We start from the raw sequence: 19,334 nt of genomic DNA, 5'->3' as shown, positions 1-19,334 counted from the left end.
ATTTTGTTGTTTTTAAGCCGTTGCTCATGCATGTTCTTTAAGTTACTAGCATCTGCCCTTAATTTTTTGATTTTTTGTTCTAAACGGATTTTCCACTTTGGCTTTGGTGCTTTTTCTGTTGTGTGACTAGGTACTTTAATTTTAATGCCTAGTTCATTAGTGACTATTACAGCTGCGCTGTACATTAACTGGTTTGTTTCCAAGATGGATCCTGGTTCAATTGTTGAAAACACTGCATTAACCATTTTCATGATAGGGGCCAAAATTTTCTTCGGCACAGTTTTTAGTGATGGTAAACGTTGCCTTTCCTCATTAAGCAGAAAATGCTCCATGATCTTATCCTTCAATTCTTTTTGTTTTTGAGTTAGTTCATCAGTTGGTTCAGTGATAACTGGTTCTAGTGGTGGTGATGTTATTTCCTCCCCAAGAGCTTCTTCTGGGAGTTCTACTATAATGTCTTTAGTTGTCTCTTGAATATCAGTTATTTCCGCTTGTGATATTGTTTTTTGGGTTTTGCAATTTGCCTGAATTTCCTCATGTTCAACTTCACTAAACACTTTATTCCGTATAATAAATCGCCTTTGATCTGCTAGTCGTTGTTCACTAACATTTGAATCTGGATATTGTTGTTTCCATAATTCATACATTCGCTTTAAATATCCTCTTTTTTCTGGCTCTGAGTTGTAGTAACAGGCCATTATGGCACGGTTTTCATCTGCACTATATTTTTGTCGTTTTGTTGGCTGGTCCACTTGTAGCCCACTTGTCGACGGATGTCCAGGGACCCCAACATCCGCCGCGGCCCTTGTTAACCCGCGCGACGACCGATGCGGTATGGAATTCTTATTTGTTTTTTTCACCATATTGTATGGGTTGGCGGGGTTTTTTTTATGGGACCAGATGCCAACCTGATCCCAACCTTCCTCCTTTCTCATCCGGGCTTGGGACCGGCAATGGCGGAGTTGTTGTTGTTGTTGTTATTATTATTATTATTATTATTATTATTATTATTCCATTGGAATTTGTGCAAAAATTATAATATTAAAACAGCAACAAACTGGTGGGAACATCAGCCTGAAAAAGTCACAGAAAATCAGATGGTCAAGATCTTGTGGGATTTCCGTATACAAACCGACAAAATACTGGCGCATAATACACCAGACATCACACTGGTTGAGAAAAATAAGGTCACAATCATAGACATCGCAATACCAGGTGATAGCAGGGTCGCCGAGAAGGAACATGAAAAAATCGCAAAATACCAGGACTTAAAAATCGAAGTTCAACGACTATGGCACAAACCAGCAGTGATAATTCCAGTGGTAATTGGCACACTGGGTGCTATTCCAAAAGCACTGGAATTACATTTAAAACAGTTAAAAATTGACAAAATCACCATCAGTCAGATGCAAAAAGCTGCACTGCTTGGATCTGCACATTGTATAATAATAATAATAATATAATTTTAAAAAAACAGTACCGTATTTTCACGACTATAAGCCGCACTGAAAATCCTAAAATTTGATCAAAAACCGGCAGTGCGGCTTATAACCCGGTGCGCTTTATATATGGAGCAGTTTCCCTCCCCAGCGCACAGGCTTTCTCCTCCGTTCCTGCCTCCCGTCCCTTCTACCAGCTGAGCAGTTTCCCTCCCCAGCGCACAGGCTTTCTCCTCCGATTGGTTTTAATGGGGAGGTCCGATGGAATAGCGCTTAATGGGAGAAGGATTAATAGTTTCTCGGGTTCAAGCTGCGGATTCTAACTTTCACAAAGGGAACTAAAGCTGAGCTGGTAATTGCTTTATTAAAGCCAATTCAGTTCGCGGGAGATATTTGGTGCGCTTCTTTGAAAATCTCCCTCCCAATTCTGCCCAACGCCTCCCCGACCTTACTGGACGAACGGTGCGGGGGGGGTGTGTATCATGTAGTGCGGAGTGCGAGGAGTGGCAGGTTGCGATTTCATTAGTAATTGCAAAAAAAAAGTGCGGCTTATAACCCGGTGCGCTTTATATATGGAAAAAGTTTGAAAAATTAACATTAACTGATACTGCGGCTTATAATCCGGTGCGGCTTATGGTCGTGAAAATACGGTACATAGCTCTTGGTTTATGAACTATACATACATTTGCCAGAAGAATTTCAACTGTTATCTTTAGGCCAAGGAGGATTCATAGGGACATCAATTCAAAAGCCCATCTCAATTACTTTTTTTAAAAAAAAATCTACAGCATGCAATATTAGATAAATATGAGAACATTCGGACCCTTTACTGTGCCATGCATTATTGGCTAATATCATGAAACCAAAATAAAGCAGAAGAAAGACGTTTTCATTCAAACATCCATTGGCGACACCAGGGCTTTTAACAAAATGCAAATGAAAGAAATGGAGTGAAACATCGCAGTGACAAATAGAGTCACAATAATGATGCAAATGATCGATATTACAACGGGAAACTATTGAGATTTAAAGACAGAATCATAAATTGGGGGCGTGTAAGGATGTATAATTATATAAATATAATGATGAAAATAACTGGGAATTGTAACCAGGTCTACATCACAGCCAAAATTAGGCTGGGATGGGGGTGGGTTTTTTTTAAAGCACAATGACTATATATGTATACTTTTTTGTTCTATTTTTTTTAAAGGAGGAAGATATATATTAAAATTAAATCTGTATATTGAAAAGGAATTGTAAATTGTAAATACCATCAGCATAAAATGGAGCTTGCTTGGAAGCTGAAATACATCAAGTAAATGAGATGAAGAGTGTGAAGTAGAGGAGAGAGGTAAGAGAAGAAGAGGGGGATAGGAGAGGAGGCAGGGGGAAGAGGAGGAGAGAAAGGAGGAGTGGAAAGGGGAGAGAGGAAGGGGAAGTAGAGAAGAAAAGGATAACAGAGGAAAGAAAGGAGGTAGGGAGGGGGAGGAGAGGGAGGAGGAAGTGATGGATAGGGCACAAAGATGGTGTATGGAGAGCAGAAGAGCCAATAATTGTTTTTGGGAGTTGATGGTAAGATGAATTGATGTAAACATTTAATAATACAATACGATGTTGGCTATGTAATAGTATGTGATTATATGTTATAAATATGAAAAAAAAACTTTATATATAAAAAAGAAGAAAACAACCAAGCTCAGAGAGCACCAAGGACTCCTCACAAAAAAAATGAAAATAAAAAACAGTTTGGTGTTTGACTAATCAAAGAATCAAAGTTTGATTCTAATTACCACATAAATGTAAAATTGTTTCTAAAAGAAATGTTCTAGAATTTCTATGGTACACTTTTTACCTGCTCCAATCGGATTATAGCCACTGCTTTTTCCAGATCTTGATTTTTCCTTTCTTTAACAAGATCATAATACACTTTCCCAGTACAGAAAATCACCCGATTCACATCCTCAGGAGTTTCAGCGGCAACTCCTTCCTCTGCAATCACACGTTTAAACTTGGTACCTAGGAACAACAGACAATATTGGACTATAAAACCCAAAGATGAAACATTAACATGATTAGTAGACTAAGAGGAATAATAGTATTCCTTATTCTTCTGATTCCACATTCATGATTTTTTGCAGAGAAGTTCTAGGGCAGGGGTGTCAAACTCGATTTCACTAAGAGCCGCATCAGGGTTCTATTTGACCTCGAGGGCCAGATGGGCATGGCCAGCTCACATCATTCATGTCAGGGGGCCCTGGGGTGGCCGGGATGGGGCTCCAGTTGTCTCCAGTTCTGTTTTCAGCTGCAACAGCCTCCTACAGCCCTCTGCCAGTGAAAATGGAGCTCCATTTTCACTGGCAGAGGCACTGCGGGCCAATCTTTTGCTGTTTCCAGGGCGGCCACCGGGCCAGATTTAAGCACCCAGTGGGCCAGATCCAACCCCCGGGCCTTGAGTTTGACACCCTTGTTCTAGAGAATGGACAATGCAGAAAGCTGCGCCCTTCCCAGAGGATCAGGCTAGCATGGGGATGAAGTTAGATCCTGCTGGTCCAGAATCCCAGGAATCAGTTTCTACAAGATCATGGCCCATATGTATGTGCTTTCTTGACCAGTATTTTTAGTGGTTAGGGAATTCTGAAATTGAATTGCACATATCTTAAATTTCCCACCTGCAAGTATGTGTGTAAGATTAAGCATACATATAAGCTTGCTTATATGCATGTTTGTTTTTTATTTTATATACATACAGATATGTTTGTTTAATCTTAAACACATACATGAGATCACCTTTTATTTTTTATAGACCAAAAGTCAACATAAGCCGGAATGGGGAATTCTGAGAGTTGAAGTCCACAAATCTTAAAGTTGCCACCTATATATATATGTGTGTAATTTAAACACACATATAAGCTTGCTTATATGTATGTTTGTTTAATCTTACAGGCATACTGACATGTATGTTTAACCCTACACACATACATGAGATCACCTTTTATTTATTTTATTTTTTATAGCCCCAAAACCAACATGAGCCAGAACACTGACAAAGAGGCATTCAGAGGAGAGACAGAGTTTCCCTCTCAGCTGATGGGTCATGGCAGGATAGGATGGTCCAGTCAGAGAGAACGTATTGAAGGATACCCGACTCCCAAGTGAATACAGGCAGGATTCCACTCTTGTTCCTCCCAGCAGCTTCAGCAAAACTGAGCCCCATCTTCAGGCGCTTTGGTGGGTTGCTATTTTCCTTCCACCCCCACCCCTACCCTGCTCTCCACACGGCTGCAGATGCACTGGATTTGAGCAGGGGAACAGGAAATCCCGCAGGATCAGCCCAAAAGCCTGAACTGCTAGAAGTTCTGATTGCCTCCCCTGTTACACAAGGGGCAACTGTAGTATAATTCCATGCAGTGTAAGAAGAAGCAAGTCGCAGCAAGCAAAACGTTTCCAAAACACGTAAATCTACCTGGCACCATTTCATCAAAGCTAGATTTTGCTTCAGGATGTCTCAGCAACGACTTAGGGGTGAAGATAATCAGCTGTAAAATCATTAAAATGTGAGTTTGTCACCAGAGTCAGTACATAGTTTCCAATATATTCAAGCAAGCATTGAATCAAAGGCAGAATTGTTTACAATTCAGAGAGGTCTTGGGTGAGACCGTAAGAGAAACAGCCCACTGAAAATGTCCCTCTACTAATCAGTTAGATTAAGTTGGGTCCTGCTCTTAAATAAAGTTCTGCAACTCCCGCCCACCCAATTATTTTTAAAGATAGCTCAAAGGAACCTCCCAGTTTGTTTCATGAATCAAGGCCATCACCACCAAAAATAAAATAAAAAATAAAAATAAAATAACCCAAGGTTCTACGGAAATTTCCAAACGGTTTCCACCAAAATACCATGTTTCCCCGAAATTATGACATGTCCTGATAATAAGGCCATGCCACATTTTTCTGGTGGGCAAAAATATAAGCCCTCCCCCACAAATAAGCCCCCTGGACAACCCCCCACCTCCGGCTAGGCAGAGCACCGCTCACCAACCTAGCGGTATCCCAAAGGTGCCAAGCCGCGGGAATCAGGGAGGGGAGGCAAAGGTGATCACGTTGCTTAGTGCCTTCGGGATACCGCTAGGTTGGTGAGCAGCTCTGTGCCCAGCTGAAGAGGGGGGTTGCCGGGAGGCTACTCTCTTACGAGCGGGCTTCCAAAGAGCCGGGCACAGCCTCATGGGCGAATGGCTGTGTTGCGCTGTTGCAGCAGCGCAACACAGCAGCCATGAAGCAACCACACTCATGAACAGCCACCCAGCAAACCCCCTTTCCAGATGTGCACAGCACCATTTACTGACCTAGGGGTATTACCAAGCTGCGTGAGCACCTGTTCGCCGCCGCCCGGCTTGGCGCCTTCAAAATGGCAGTGAAAGGCGCTCTGCACAGCTGGAGGGGGGGTTGGGCGAGTAGCTGTTCCGCTCACGCTCACGTGCCTGCCAGCCTCACGATGCATGGCCCAGCTCTCTCAGCAGAGCCAGGGCACCTCCGCTGCCACCGCTGCTGCTGCTGCCACCACATGACTTTTTCTGCAGCTTCCAAACTGAGTCTTCTGGCAGTGGCCACTCTGGGCATACGCTCTATGGCTGTATGCTCTGCCGGCAGCTGCCCCACAACCATAGAGCATACGCCCAGAGCAGCCACTGCTGGAAGACTCAGTTTGGAAACCGCAGAAAAAGCCATGTGGTGGCAGCGGCGGCAGCGGCAGTGGAGGTGCCCTGGCTCTGCGGAGAGAGCTGGGCCATGCATTATGAGCCTGGTAGGCACGTGAGCGAGAGCAGAACAGCCGCTCGTACAACACCACCCCCTCCAGCCATGTGAGCACCATTCACTGCCATTTCGAAGGCACCAAGCCGCAGAAGCCAAGCGGCGGCGAACAGACGCTCATGCAGCTTGGTGATACCCCTAGGTCAGTGAATGGCACTGTGCCCGGCTGGAAAGGAGTTTGCTGAGTGGCTGCTCATGAGTATGGTCGCTTCATGGCTGCTGTGTTGCGCTGCTGCGACAGCGCAACACAGCCATTCGCCCATGAGACTGTGCCTAGCTTTTTGGGAGCCCGCTTGCAAGAGAGCAGCCGCCTGGCAACCCCAAAACAATAAACCCTCCCCTCATAAGCCATATTTTGTCTGTAAAAAGAAAATAAGACCCTGTTGTATTTGTGGAAGCTGCAATTGGCAGAATAGAAAAATATCTCTGAGAATTGAATCCTGCAGTTTTCACCCCTTGGAATTCCTGGCCCCTTCCTTAATAGCCTGGATATACTGGAAAAGGTGGGAAAGCTTTATCAGCTTTTATATCAAAGGGAAGGATAAATATCAATATTCAAAACCGGCAGAAAAATAACATCCAGATAGGAAGACCACCATTGAGCCCAACATTTCTGTTGCTAAGTGAGACATTTGTTAAGTGAGTTTTGCCCCATTTTGCAACTTTTCTTGCCACGGTTTTTAAGTGAATCCCTGCAGTTCTTAAGTTAGGGTTGTTAAGTGAACCTGGTTTCCCCCACTGGCTTTGCATGTCAGAAAGTTGCAGAAGGGGATCATGTGACCATAAGACACTGCAACTGTCATAAATATGAGTCAGTTGCCAAATGTCTGAATTTTGAGTATGTGATCAAGAGGACGCTGCCACGGTCGTAAGTGTGAAAAATGGTCATGTGACTTTTTTCAGTGCCATTGTAACTTTGAACAATCACTAAATGAACTGTTGCAAGTTGAGGACTACCTGTATAATGTCCTCATTGTTTCCATTCTTGAGGTCACTTCTGGGATATCAGTCTGGTCTCTCATGCAACCTCTTGCAATCACTAATTTGCACACAATCGTGGTGCTGTGGTGGCGCAGTGGTTAGGATGCAGTAGTGCAGTTAATTCTGCTGACTGCTGGCTGCCAGCAGTTCAGTTCGATCCTGACTGGCTCAAGCTTGACTCAGCCTTCCATCCTTCCAAGGGGGGTAAAATGAGGACCCAGATTGTTGGGGACAAGAGGCTGACTCTGTAAAACCTCCTAGAGAGTGCTTTAAAGCACTGCGAAGAAGTGTATAAGTCTAAGGGCTATTGCCAGTGCTATTACAGGCGATGCATAAATGACAAACGCAACCATTTCACGACTTACCGGTTTCCTGAAGGGCAACAGTATCTGCCTTCGGAGGACGTGGAAATAGCTGGCTGGTGTTGAGCAGTTCACCACGATCCAATTGCAGTCATAGAGCTGAGAAACCTCAAAGTCATCTTTGAATTGCTGGAGAGGGATGGATTGGAGGTATTAGGAAGTCGCAGGTGGCTTTCAGGCCATCTGCTAGGGTCGTTTGGCTTTTCTAAGGGCTTAGAGATGGGTCTCTGGGTGAAATGCAGCCTTTCCTTCAAGGCTGGTCTCAGTCAGAGGAACCTATCAAAAGGTACCCAGAGAGCAGAATTTATCTGTTGCAGTGAAACATGGCCCCTTGTAAAGGACCACAAAGATTCCTGCTTTCGTTTGTGTCTTTAGAAGTTGTGCTCCGTTATGATTAATGTCAATGTAATTATTTGGAGGTTGTTAGGAAAATAAACTATCAGCCTCTGCTTTGCTTGCTTGCTATTGGCTGCCATAGTAACAGGGAGGGTGGGGACTTATGGTATTTGGGAGGGGAACGGCTGGTGCTAGAGGAGATTCATGAAGGGAGTTTTGGTCTCACCATCTTCTGGGCATACTGATGGCTTGTGTTTAGGTTTGATCAAGGTCAACCGTCTCTGAATACCATAAGGCCACTTGAAGATGCACCCCACACTACACCATTGGGAGTTGCAGATTGGACATTGGGTTGGGGTTATTGGGGAGAGGGCCTGGGTAAATGTTTGATATGTACACGTTTGCGCCTTTTTGTCTCAGATCTTGCTTTTCTTTAGCTGCTTTCATTTCATGTCTAGTAAAAATTGCTTTACCTCTACTCAAATGGAGTTTTCTTTCTTGGATACTGAATGAGGCACGCCTGACATAAACTGTCATTTTTCAGTTAGGAGCAATTTTGTGTATAAAGGGTAGGACTCCACAAATAGAGTCTTTAGTCTTGGGACCCAGGATTAAATCCCATTCCTCTGTTCCCACTAGGGAAGATCAATCTACTCTTAGCAACTAGCCATGAAACTACATATATTTCCAATATTTGGGGTTCCCTGCCTTTGAAGTGCCAGTTTTTAGGAAGGTGAGCAAACCCATAGTTAATTTCCCTGATATATTTTAAAAACTGAATATTTCAGCCAAAGCTTCTCTGGATAAATGTAATGATTGAAAATACTAAATTGTAACCTATTGTAAATCATGTGGCAAATCTGCTAAGATCAGATAATTTGACTGGTGGCTATGAGGTCTTGTTTGCTGTATTTTGAGTTCCTGCATTAAGTAAATAATAGGTATTAATTGGCCTACTATCTGTCCATGCACATTTTATATTTTACTTATATGTTGTGATTTTTTTTTAATTTCTTAGCAAAGGAAGATTATAATGAATATATGCAGAGAGGTTTTCTTCCCACTGTCAAAAGAAGGTATGTTTAATCCACCAGATAGTTTATACATTGGCTTTTTTTTTTGCAAGCCTGCTCAATTAATATCATTGGTGGTTTAAAGCCAGTGATTGATAGGAAACATTATTAACATGGATGAAAGGGCAGGGGAAGAGATAGATAATCAATCAATCAACCTACTTACAGGGAATGCATCGGGATCATCGTTACTCATCTGAAGGAACCTCTCCGGCCTGGCTGATGAATGCTCCGGACCCTGATAGTTACAGCATTTGAAGGAAAAGAAGTTTAATTATCTACCCTCTGAATCCAAATAAAATTGCAATTTGAGGCAGAATTGCTCCGGCAAAAGTGCAATACAAAATCAACAGCTACAAAGGACCGCATGATATGCAAACTGGTCCAGCAAGATATTTTAACAGTAGAAATCCTGCTTGAATCATGACATGAATTTATATCACTTGATTCAAACAGTTGAGTAGAAGCTGTAGCCTTTGCCACCGATGGCTGCCACGGAGATTTAGTAGCTCATTACTATGTGTGTATATTATAAGTGTGGAACGCTTTATAACTCTAAAAAATCTCTCAGCATCTTACTAGACTTACTAGAATGAGTGGGGCTTATTCTCGGTGTACATTAAATCCCCTAAGAACATTTGCCATCTTCTTCACTAATATTTTTATTCATCGCAAAAGATTCACACTACAGAAGAACAATGGAAGGTGTGAGGATTCCTTAATCAGGATGGGGAGCTGGACCAGGGGACCTCAAAGTCCTCTTCTAACCCTACTCTTCTATGAGCCTATTTCAAGCTGGTGGAACATAGAATAATAGGGTTGGGAGGGGCCTTGGAGGTCTTCTAGACAACCCCCTGCCCAAAGCAGGAGATTCTATACCAGTGATGGCTAACCTTTTTGTTCTTGTGTGCAGAAAGCATGTGCATGACCATAACGCAATGTGCATAATGCATAATACATAAAGTAATGCGCAACTTCCTTGCATATGCTCCATTCATGCATATGCGACCCCCCCATGTGCACTCCATGCACGCGTGTGCAACCTCCACACTCCCTCCACCCCCACGCATGCATGCACAATCCACCACATGCGCTTGCCTCCTGGACATGCACATGCAACATCCACACATGTGCCCCCCGTGCAGGCATGGCAGAGATCCGAAAACTAGCTGGCCAGTGGGAGGCATGCGCGCCTGCGTAGTGGAACTGAGCTGATCTTCAGAGAGGGCTCTGCATGCCAACTCTGGCATGCATACTATAGGTTCGCCATCACAGTCCTGTACCTATTTGGGACTCTCTTTCAGCTTCATGAGGTAGATACACATGACCACAGAAAGAATAACAGAAAAGCAGAGTAACAGAGTTGAAAGGGACCTTGGAGGTCCTTCAGTCAAACCCCCACCCACCCAAGCAGGAGGCCCTATATACCATTTCAGACAAAGGGCTGTCCCATCTCTTCTTAAAAACTATATTTTAAAAGGGTATTTAAACAGGAAAGGCAAAATACGTAGGGAAAAAAATGCATTATTTCAAAGCTTCAGTAAGGAAACGAATTGCTTCCTGCAAGCCCGGAAATCTTATTGCGATTGGCGAAAGGCCTACCATTCCTTCCATTCCGTGGGGCAAAAGAAGGACGATTCCATTGTGACGGACCCACTTGGCTTGGCCAGAACTGATGAACTGGTCAATGATGCACTGGGCGGTGTTGTGAAAATCACCAAACTGAGCTTCCCAGCATACAAGCGCATTGGGACTCGACATTGCAAAACCAAGTTCAAAACCTAAGAAAGCAAGAAAGGAAAAGGTTTGATTAAACCCAACCGTTGCCCTAGTGAAAAATACAGGGAGTCCTTCTTTAATGACAACCCCCCACAAGTGAGACCGGCAAATCAGACGTTAAGTGAAGCATCGTAAAACCATGCCCGTGCTTAGGATTGGACTTCAGCTTTCCTTTCCTACAACCTGCAAAGGCTGTAAAAATGTGACACACAATGTTACTTTTTTATCATTTTTGTAACTGCAAACAGTCAGTGGACAAGAATTGCCTGTATCTATAGTTCAGGATTGAATTATTGAACACTTGATGTGTAGCCAGTGATGTGCTAAATGTCTGGAGGATGGGAAACCAGATCAGAGAACATCCAGAGCCCAGAGAAACACAATTAAGATAAGATGACCTTTATTGTCATTTATCCATATACACAATAGCACACATTAAAATGAAAATCCAATGCCCCGCTCTCGAAGGAAGGAATGCCACCCACTGAACAATGTCACCATCCCAAGGATGACAATAACAACATAATAGCAGTAGCACCACAAATGCCAAGTTATACAAAAATGATACCAAAACGTATATTAATTACAGTCCATTGTAAATACTTCCTGTCATGCTTAGACACGCTGGAAACAGAGTTCCCAGCCAGGATCAGAAGTTAAAGTAAGGTCTTATTAGTTCTCTTAATCGTTATTAATTAATAGAAACCTTCCAAGACAACTAGACACAAGAAGTTTTTTCCCGAACACCATCACTCTGCTAAACAAATAATTCCCTCACCACTGTCAAACTATTTACTAAATATGCATTACTATTACTATTAGTCTTCTCATTGTTCCTATCACCCATCTCCTCCCACCTATGACTGCAGGACTGTAACTTTGTTGCTTGTATCCTTATGATTTATATTGATATTTTTTAAAAACAATTTTTATTTGTTTTTGAACAAGGACAAACAAACATAAAAATAAAAATAAAAAACCATCTTTCATTACAAATTGTAGAAAGTATGTCAGTTGGTTACAGTATTTCCATGCATCTCTTCCATAGTCACCACCTGCCTTTCATATCAAATCGCATATTTTAAATTCACCTATATTTATGTATATCACAATTATTATATCTCAACCTTAATTTGACTATAATTGTTTTTACATCCTTTTATATATAATATTCAAAATCTAGAATAGGATTATATGATAACATTCCATTAAATCATCCTAAAATCATCCAATCACAATACATCTTTATAACATATTCTAGATACAACTTTTAAACCCCCTCTCATAATCTCCATGTGTTGTTTATATAAAATTTCATATTATCAAATTAATATATCTATATGTATTGTTATCATTATTAATCATTATTTAATTATAGCTTTGTCACTTCATTTTATACATACTACTAGTAAACTAAATTTAGCTTAATTTTTTATTATACATTTTCATTGCATCAACCTGTATCTTTCCAGTAATAGTACGATCTTATATCTCTTGCCATTTGTAGCATTAATGTTCTAGTTATTTTCTTAATAAATCTTGTATAAACTTCTCTTGGCAACATGTTATTCCTTTCGTATCTCATAAAAGCTTGAAACCCAACATCTGTTCTTTCCATCAGCTTATCTTTGGTTATCGCTAATGCTTCTGTCAAGATTTCTCTCCTTATCTCCATCAATTTTTCTCTCTTTTCTTCTTCTGTGCTTTTAAGTCTGGGGTAGAATTCCAATCCATCTATCTCCCCTTTCCATATTCCGCTCTTGCCATTACCAACTACGCTCACTTTGTTGTCAGTATCTACAGTTTACTTATCTCTTTGCTCATTTTTTCTTCCCTCTTTTGAACTCTGTCCTCCACTTTCTTCATTTGGTAAATATCCTCAGTTTCTCCATCAGTTTTTCTGTTTTGTATTCCATATTCTCCAATCTCTTTTCAATTCTCTCTGTCACAACTAATAGATTTTGAATTTCAAACATAATCATTTGCAATGTTACAGTTTCTTTTTCCTGCTGAGCCATTCTTTTAATTTTGCAGAAACTGCCACTATAGGGTTCAAGGCTATTTTAATAAACTTCAAACAGGTTCATTTGTTATCTTTCAAGTCAAAATGTTGTCTTCCCTGGAAAGAAACTGGATAACACAGATCAATCCACCACCTACAGTTTTCTGTGTTCAATCTTAACAACTTATTTTTTTTTCTTGGGTAGTCTCTTCCTCTAATAATAAAATTTCCTCACCCAATTCAACACACTTTCTCTTTCTGCTTTTTTCCTGTTCCAGAGCTGTCCCAACTTCAGCAGCTTCATTAGCTGTGTTTCTGTTGGCGGAAAAAAGGGCTATTCCTGGATCTTTCAGGGACTTTGCAGAGTCCCTGAGATCAGCAGGAGGTGCCCTTCTCAATCACCGTCTCTGCGGGACGGTTTAGGTCCAAATGGACCATCCAGAGGCAGACATTCAACTGCGATCTCGGAGCACCAAGATCGCACATTGGCCTGAACAAAACAAAATAAATGATTGATCATTGTTAATTTTAATTCGCATTTTTTAAAAAAATGTTATTGTCAATTCTAATTGGGTTTGTTTGGGATATTCTATTTAATTTTTTTTAACTTTTGTATTATGTGTTTCTTTTAATGTTGTATGCCACCCTGAGTCCTTGGGAGAAGGGCGGCATATAAATCTAATAAACCTAAATCTAAACATTGTGCCGTCACGACGTCAGCTCTCCTCTCATGATTTATATTGATATTGATTGTTTCCTGATTGCTTATTTGTACCTTATGACTATCATTAAGTGTTGTACCTTATGATTCTTCACAAATGTTTTGAATCTTGTATGTACACTAAACCTATGCACCAAAGACAAATTCCTTGTGTGCCCAATCATACTTGGCCAATAAATAATTCTATATTCTATTCCTTATGGTTTGTCTGTCAAAAAATCTTCTACATCTTCCATGTTTCCAGCTCGGAAATCATCATGGTTTCTGAAACTTGAGTTCTCAGCCTTTGTATTTAAACTAAAGTAAGTTAAACTAGTTTAGAAAAACTATACATCAGTTAAGAAATGTCACAGGTCTGGGAATAAATCTAGCCTCTGTTTATTTGTATGGTATACTTATTGACACACTATCTATGGAGATAGAAAATTAATTCAAGTAATGTAGAAAAAAAGTGCAGTATGCTTAAAACATGACATGTGGATACAGGCCAAAGTTGCTGCAGTTTCAATTCTTTAAAGTGGTCGTATTCTAAATTTATCTGGAATGCTTTCAAATGTTAAATGAATCTCTCCCTCCCCCCGCACCCTCCCCCCTGCTACAAAATGATTAACACATTTACGGTAAAATACTGTCTTAGAAAAATCACTAAAAGAACAGAACAAAAAATTACTATAATGACCAGCACAGTTCTTGCACCGCTATTGTTCAAGCACAATAATAGCCAATGGTCAGAATAGCTGTGATCTCTCTGCAATTCTGTTGTGTTGTGCCACAGTACAAGATTTCAAGCAGAGCTGGAAACTTCATGAAAACATTAAATGACACTAACCTAGTTTACTTTTTAACCCATGACAACGCCAAGCTATTTGTCTTTATGACGTTTTCTGCCCTCAAGGTATCTTTTCCTAAATGTTTGCACTGAAATAGGTCACAAGATTGGTAAGGGTACAAATGCATTGTGTGTTGCCCATTAAGATTTTATCTTCAACTTAAGTCAAAGGGAGGGATAAGAATACAAATACTTGCTCATGTGATGTGCTAACAGATGATTGTGTGTGTATCTTCATAAAGGACTTAGATGGGGGAATAGAAGGGGAACTAACCACATTTGCAGATGATACTAAGCTGGCAGTAATAGCCAACATCCCAGATGAAAGGCTCAGACTTGAACACTGGGCCCTATCTAACAAATGAAATTCAATGTAGAGAAAAGTAAAGTCCTACACTTAGGTAAGAAAAACCAAAAGTACACATATAGACTGGGCAAAACTCTATAAAGCCTTAGTATGACCACACCTAGAATACTGCGTCCAGTTTTGGTCACCGTGCTGTAAAAAAGATGTTGAGACTCTAGAAAAAGTGGAAAGAAGAGCAACCAAGATAATTAGGGGACTGGAGACCAAAACATATGAAGAACGGTTACAAGAACTGGGCTTGGCTAGTCTACTGAAGAGAAGGACCAGGGGAGACACGAGAGCAGTCTTCCAATATTTGAGGGGCTGCCACAGAGAGGAGGAGATCGACATGTTTTCTAAAGGACCCAAAGGCCACAGAAGGAATAATGGATGGAAACTGATCAAGGAGAGAGAGTCAACCTAGAAATAAGGAGAAATTTTCTGACAGTGAGAACACTTAACTCATAGAACAGCTTGCCTACAAATGAAGCTTGTGGAAGCTTCATCACTGGAAACCTCCAAGAAGAGCCTGGACTGCCATATATCAGAAGTGGTATAGGGTCCCTTGCTTGGGTGGGGGGTTGGACTAGATGACCTACAAGGGTAATAAAGAATAAACTCAGTTATTCTGTTATTTCTGTTATATAAATACCCTGTTCTGAATAAAAAATCCTCAGGTATACACATTACAAGTATTGGAGACTTGATAGATTCTCCCGAGAAGAAAAAAATTGTCTTCTATGAAGATAAGCTGGTAAGGGTGACTTCAATATAATGTTTTAATTAATTATTTGCAGGTCGGCCGGTTCATTTAAGAAATGCTGAATAATATTTCAAAGTAGGTAAAATATTATGGACTAGATTTGAAAATACGAGAATGAATGATATATTATTCCCCACAGCAAACAGAAGCGGAGATGGCTAAACTGATTCTTTTATCCAAATAAGAGATGATATTTAATTTTGCTTCTATTTTGAAATTGCTTCCAGATTTTATGTTTGCAATGCAAGAGAATAAACTTTGATTCTGTTTTTGTAAACTAGACAGGCTTATTGTTATAGAAATGGCTTGGACAGAGTGTTACGTAAAAGCAAAAAGTTGTGGTTGTATTGTTACCTTCTATCGTGCTAAAGAGTGTCCGAAGTCAGTGCCTTTTTCTTTTTTTTCTCTCCTGCTAAACTGCACCCACTTTTTCCCTCTGTCTCCTATTACTTTTCCATGGATTTTTTCCTTGTATTTTATATTTTTATAAACTATGAGAGTATTCAAGTAAAACTAGAATGATGTGGAAATTTGATAGGGAGTAATTAAATAAGCTGGAATAGTAAACTTTCAATTGTAGAATTCATTTTACATACATACATACATACATACATACATACATACATACATACATACATACATACTAACAGAGTTGGAAGGGATCTTGGAGGTCATCTCTCCTGCCCAAGCAGGAGACATACACCATTACTGACAGATGGCAGTCCAGTCTCTTCTTGAAAGCCTCCAGAGATAAAGCTCCCACAACTTCTGAAGGCAACTTCTGTTCCATTGGTTGATTATTCTCACTGTCAGAACATTTCTCCTTATTTCCAGGTTGAATCTCTCCTTGTGCAGTCTCCATGAAGGAGGCGATGGTGAGGCCCCTCCTTAAGAAGCCTTCCCTGGACCCAGCTTCTTTAGCCAACTATCATCCGGTCTCCAATCTTCGCTTTGTAGCGAAGGTTGTCGAGAGTGCGGTAGCACGTCAGCTTCCCCAGTCCCTGGATGAACCTGTCCCCCTGGATCCGTTTCAGTTGGGTTTCAGGCCCGGATACAGCCTGGAGACGGCATTGGTTGCGTTGGTCGATGATCTCTGGTGTGCCCGGGACAGGGGCTGCTCCTCTGTCCTGGTCCTATTAGACCTCTCAGTGGCTTTCGATACCATCGACCATGGTATCCTACTGCAATGACTCTGGGTGTTGGGAGTGGGGGGCACCGTTTTACGGTGGTTCTCCTCCTACCTGTTGGATCGGTTGCAGTTTGTGTTGACTGGAGGGCAGGGATCGACCCCGAGGCGCGTTACTTGGGGGGTGCCCCAGGGGTCGGTTCTCTCACCCCACCTGTTCAACATATATACGAAACCACTGGGTGAGATCATCCGTGGTTTTGGGGTATGATATCATCAATATGCTGATGATACCCGACTTTTCATCTCTACCCCAAACCACCCAAACAATGGCCTCGATGTGATGTCCCGATGCCTGGAGGCTGTGCAGATCTGGATGGGGAGGAACAGGCTCAAGCTCAATCCCTCCAAGACTGAGTGGCTGTGGTTTCCGTCATCCCGATTTGTGCATCTTGTTCCATCTTTGATGATAGGGGGGGAAATTTTAGCCCCCTCAGAGAGGGCCCGCAATTTGGGCGTCCTCCTGGATACGCGGCTAAGTTTAGAAGAACACCTGACGGCCGTGACCAGGGGGGCCTTTTACCAGGTTCGTCTGGTACGTCACTTGCGCCCCTTCCTGGATCGGGATGCTCTGTGCACAGTCACTCATGCCCTCGTCCATTCTCGCCTGGACTACTGTAACACTCTCTACATGGGGCTGCCCTTGAAGAGCACCCAGAGGCTTCACCTGATCCAGAATGCAGCTGCGCGGGTTATCATGGGGGCACCTAGGTGCTCCCATGTTGCACCCCTTTTAGGCACCCTGCACTGGTTGCCGGTTGCCTTCCGGGTGCGATTCAAGGTATTAATTATGACCTTTAAAGCGCTCCATGGCTTAGACCCAAGATACCTACGAGACCACCTACTGCCACCAGTAGCCTCCCACCGTCCAGTGCGATCCCTCAGAGTTGGCCTCCTCAGGGTGCCATTGGCCAGACAGTGTCGGCTAGCGACCCCCAGGGGGAGAGCCTTCTCTGTGGGAGCGCCTTCCCTCTGGAATGAGCTGCCCCCAGAGCTTTGTATAATCCCCGACCTCTGGTCCTTCTGATGCACCCTAAAAAGTTGGCTTTTCCAGCAAGCCAGCCTGGCCTGAACAAAACAAAATAAATTATTGATTATTGTTAATTTTAATCGAATTTCTTTTAAAAATGTTATTGTTAATCTAAATTGGGTTTGTTTTTTGGATATTCTATTTAATTTTTTTTAACTTTTGTAATATGTGTTTTTTTAAATGTTGTACGCCGCCCTGAGTCCTTGGGAGAAGGGCGGCATATAAATCCAATAAACCTAAACCTAAACCTAAACCATCCATTGTTCCTTGTCTGGCCTTCGGGTGCCTTGGAAAATAGCTTGATCCCCTCCTGCTCTCTGGGGCAGCCCCTTAATTATTGGAAGACTTCTATCATGTCTCCCTGGTCCTTCTCTTCACTAGACTAGCCATGCCCAGTTCCTGCAACCGTTCTTCATATGTTTTACTCTCCAGCCCCCTAATCAGAGGTGGTATTCAGCCAATTCTGGCAGGTTCTGGAGAAGAAATTTTGAGTAAGCTGGCCCTGCCCCTGCTGCCTCCCAGCCGATCTTCTTTTGTTGCCCTGTGCAGGAGAACGGAGCTGGAAAGCAGGTTAGTGGGGTGGAGAGGGAATGGGGATTTTGTAGTATCCTTCCCCTGCCACGCCCACAAAGCCACGGCCACAAAACCAGTAGTAAAAAAAATTGAATCCCACCACTGCCCCTAATCATCTTGGTTGGCCTTCTCTGCACTTTTTCTAGAGTCTCAACATCTTTTTTATATTGTGGTGACCAAAACTGGATGCAGTATTCTAGGTGTCATCTTACTACAGCTTTATAGAGTGGTATTAGTACCTCACTTGATCTTGATTGTATCCCTCTGTTAATGCAGCTTAGGACTGCATTGGCTTTTTTGGCTGCTGCTGCACACTGCTGGCTCCTATTAGGTTGCTGGGGACAGAAATGTTATGTACGAATTACCGCAACTCTCTGTCCTCCCAGTTTAAATGCTTGTCCAGAAAACTCCTGAATTTAGTGCTAAGTAACTCAGTCCCTTTCTGTGATGGATGCAAATCATCTTTTTCATCGGACCAGCTGCAGACACCCTGACTAACAGAATAAAAACTTCCGCTTCATACCAGCCACATATTAACTCCACCATAACCTGGGGATTTTTCCTTTTTGCTCCTTACATTCAGATAAAATCTCTGAAAAAGACTACGGCCTCTCCTGCTAAGTTCCTGTCCCAAGCTCTGGAAATCCTTCTGCACAGGACAGATGGTTAGTGTCGAGATGCACAACAACATCAGCATCACACGCCTGACTAGAATAACAGAATAACAGAAGTAACAGCATTGGAAGGGACCTTGGAGGTCTTCTAGTCCAATCCACTGCTCAAGCAGGAAACCTTATACAACGTCAGACAAATGCTTGTCCAGTCTCTTCTTAAAAACCTTCAATGTTGGAGCACTCAAAACTTCTGGAGGCAAGCCGTTCCACTGATTAATTCTTCTAAGCGTCAGGAATTGGAATTGGAAAGTTTATTTATAGGCCACCCTTTTCCCTGAGGGGACTCAGGGCGGCTTACAATTCATGGGGAAGGGAATACAAACAATGACACAAGAACAATACATAATTAAAATAGAACACAACATTCATCATTCGGGTGGGGACGGATTACAATCTTAACCCCAGGCCTGACGGGATAGCCAGACTTTAAGTGC

General features: G+C 42.1%; 1 protein-coding gene across 1 annotated transcript in view; it reads right to left on the bottom strand.

Annotated features, from left to right (window-relative positions):
- Positions 1-19,334, bottom strand: part of LOC106554888 (2-oxoglutarate dehydrogenase-like, mitochondrial) — an 87,388-nt gene that overhangs the window by 5,801 nt on the left and 62,253 nt on the right. The window contains exons 17-21 of the mRNA XM_087701975.1: positions 10,600-10,778; positions 9,164-9,235; positions 7,592-7,717; positions 4,903-4,975; positions 3,292-3,455 (exon numbers count right to left, since the gene is read on the bottom strand). Of these exons, the coding sequence (XP_087558101.1) occupies positions 3,292-3,455; positions 4,903-4,975; positions 7,592-7,717; positions 9,164-9,235; positions 10,600-10,778 (614 nt within the window). The remainder of the gene's footprint in view (positions 1-3,291; positions 3,456-4,902; positions 4,976-7,591; positions 7,718-9,163; positions 9,236-10,599; positions 10,779-19,334) is intronic.

This window comes from Thamnophis sirtalis, unplaced genomic scaffold (assembly GCF_051295495.1).
Source record: "Thamnophis sirtalis isolate CommonGarterSnake01/CBP01778 unplaced genomic scaffold, rThaSir2_p1.2 scaffold_15, whole genome shotgun sequence".
NCBI classification, from domain to species: Eukaryota; Metazoa; Chordata; class Lepidosauria; order Squamata; family Natricidae; genus Thamnophis; species Thamnophis sirtalis.
Note: the sequence above shows the minus strand (reverse complement) of the source record. Positions and strands in the feature narration are given on the sequence as shown.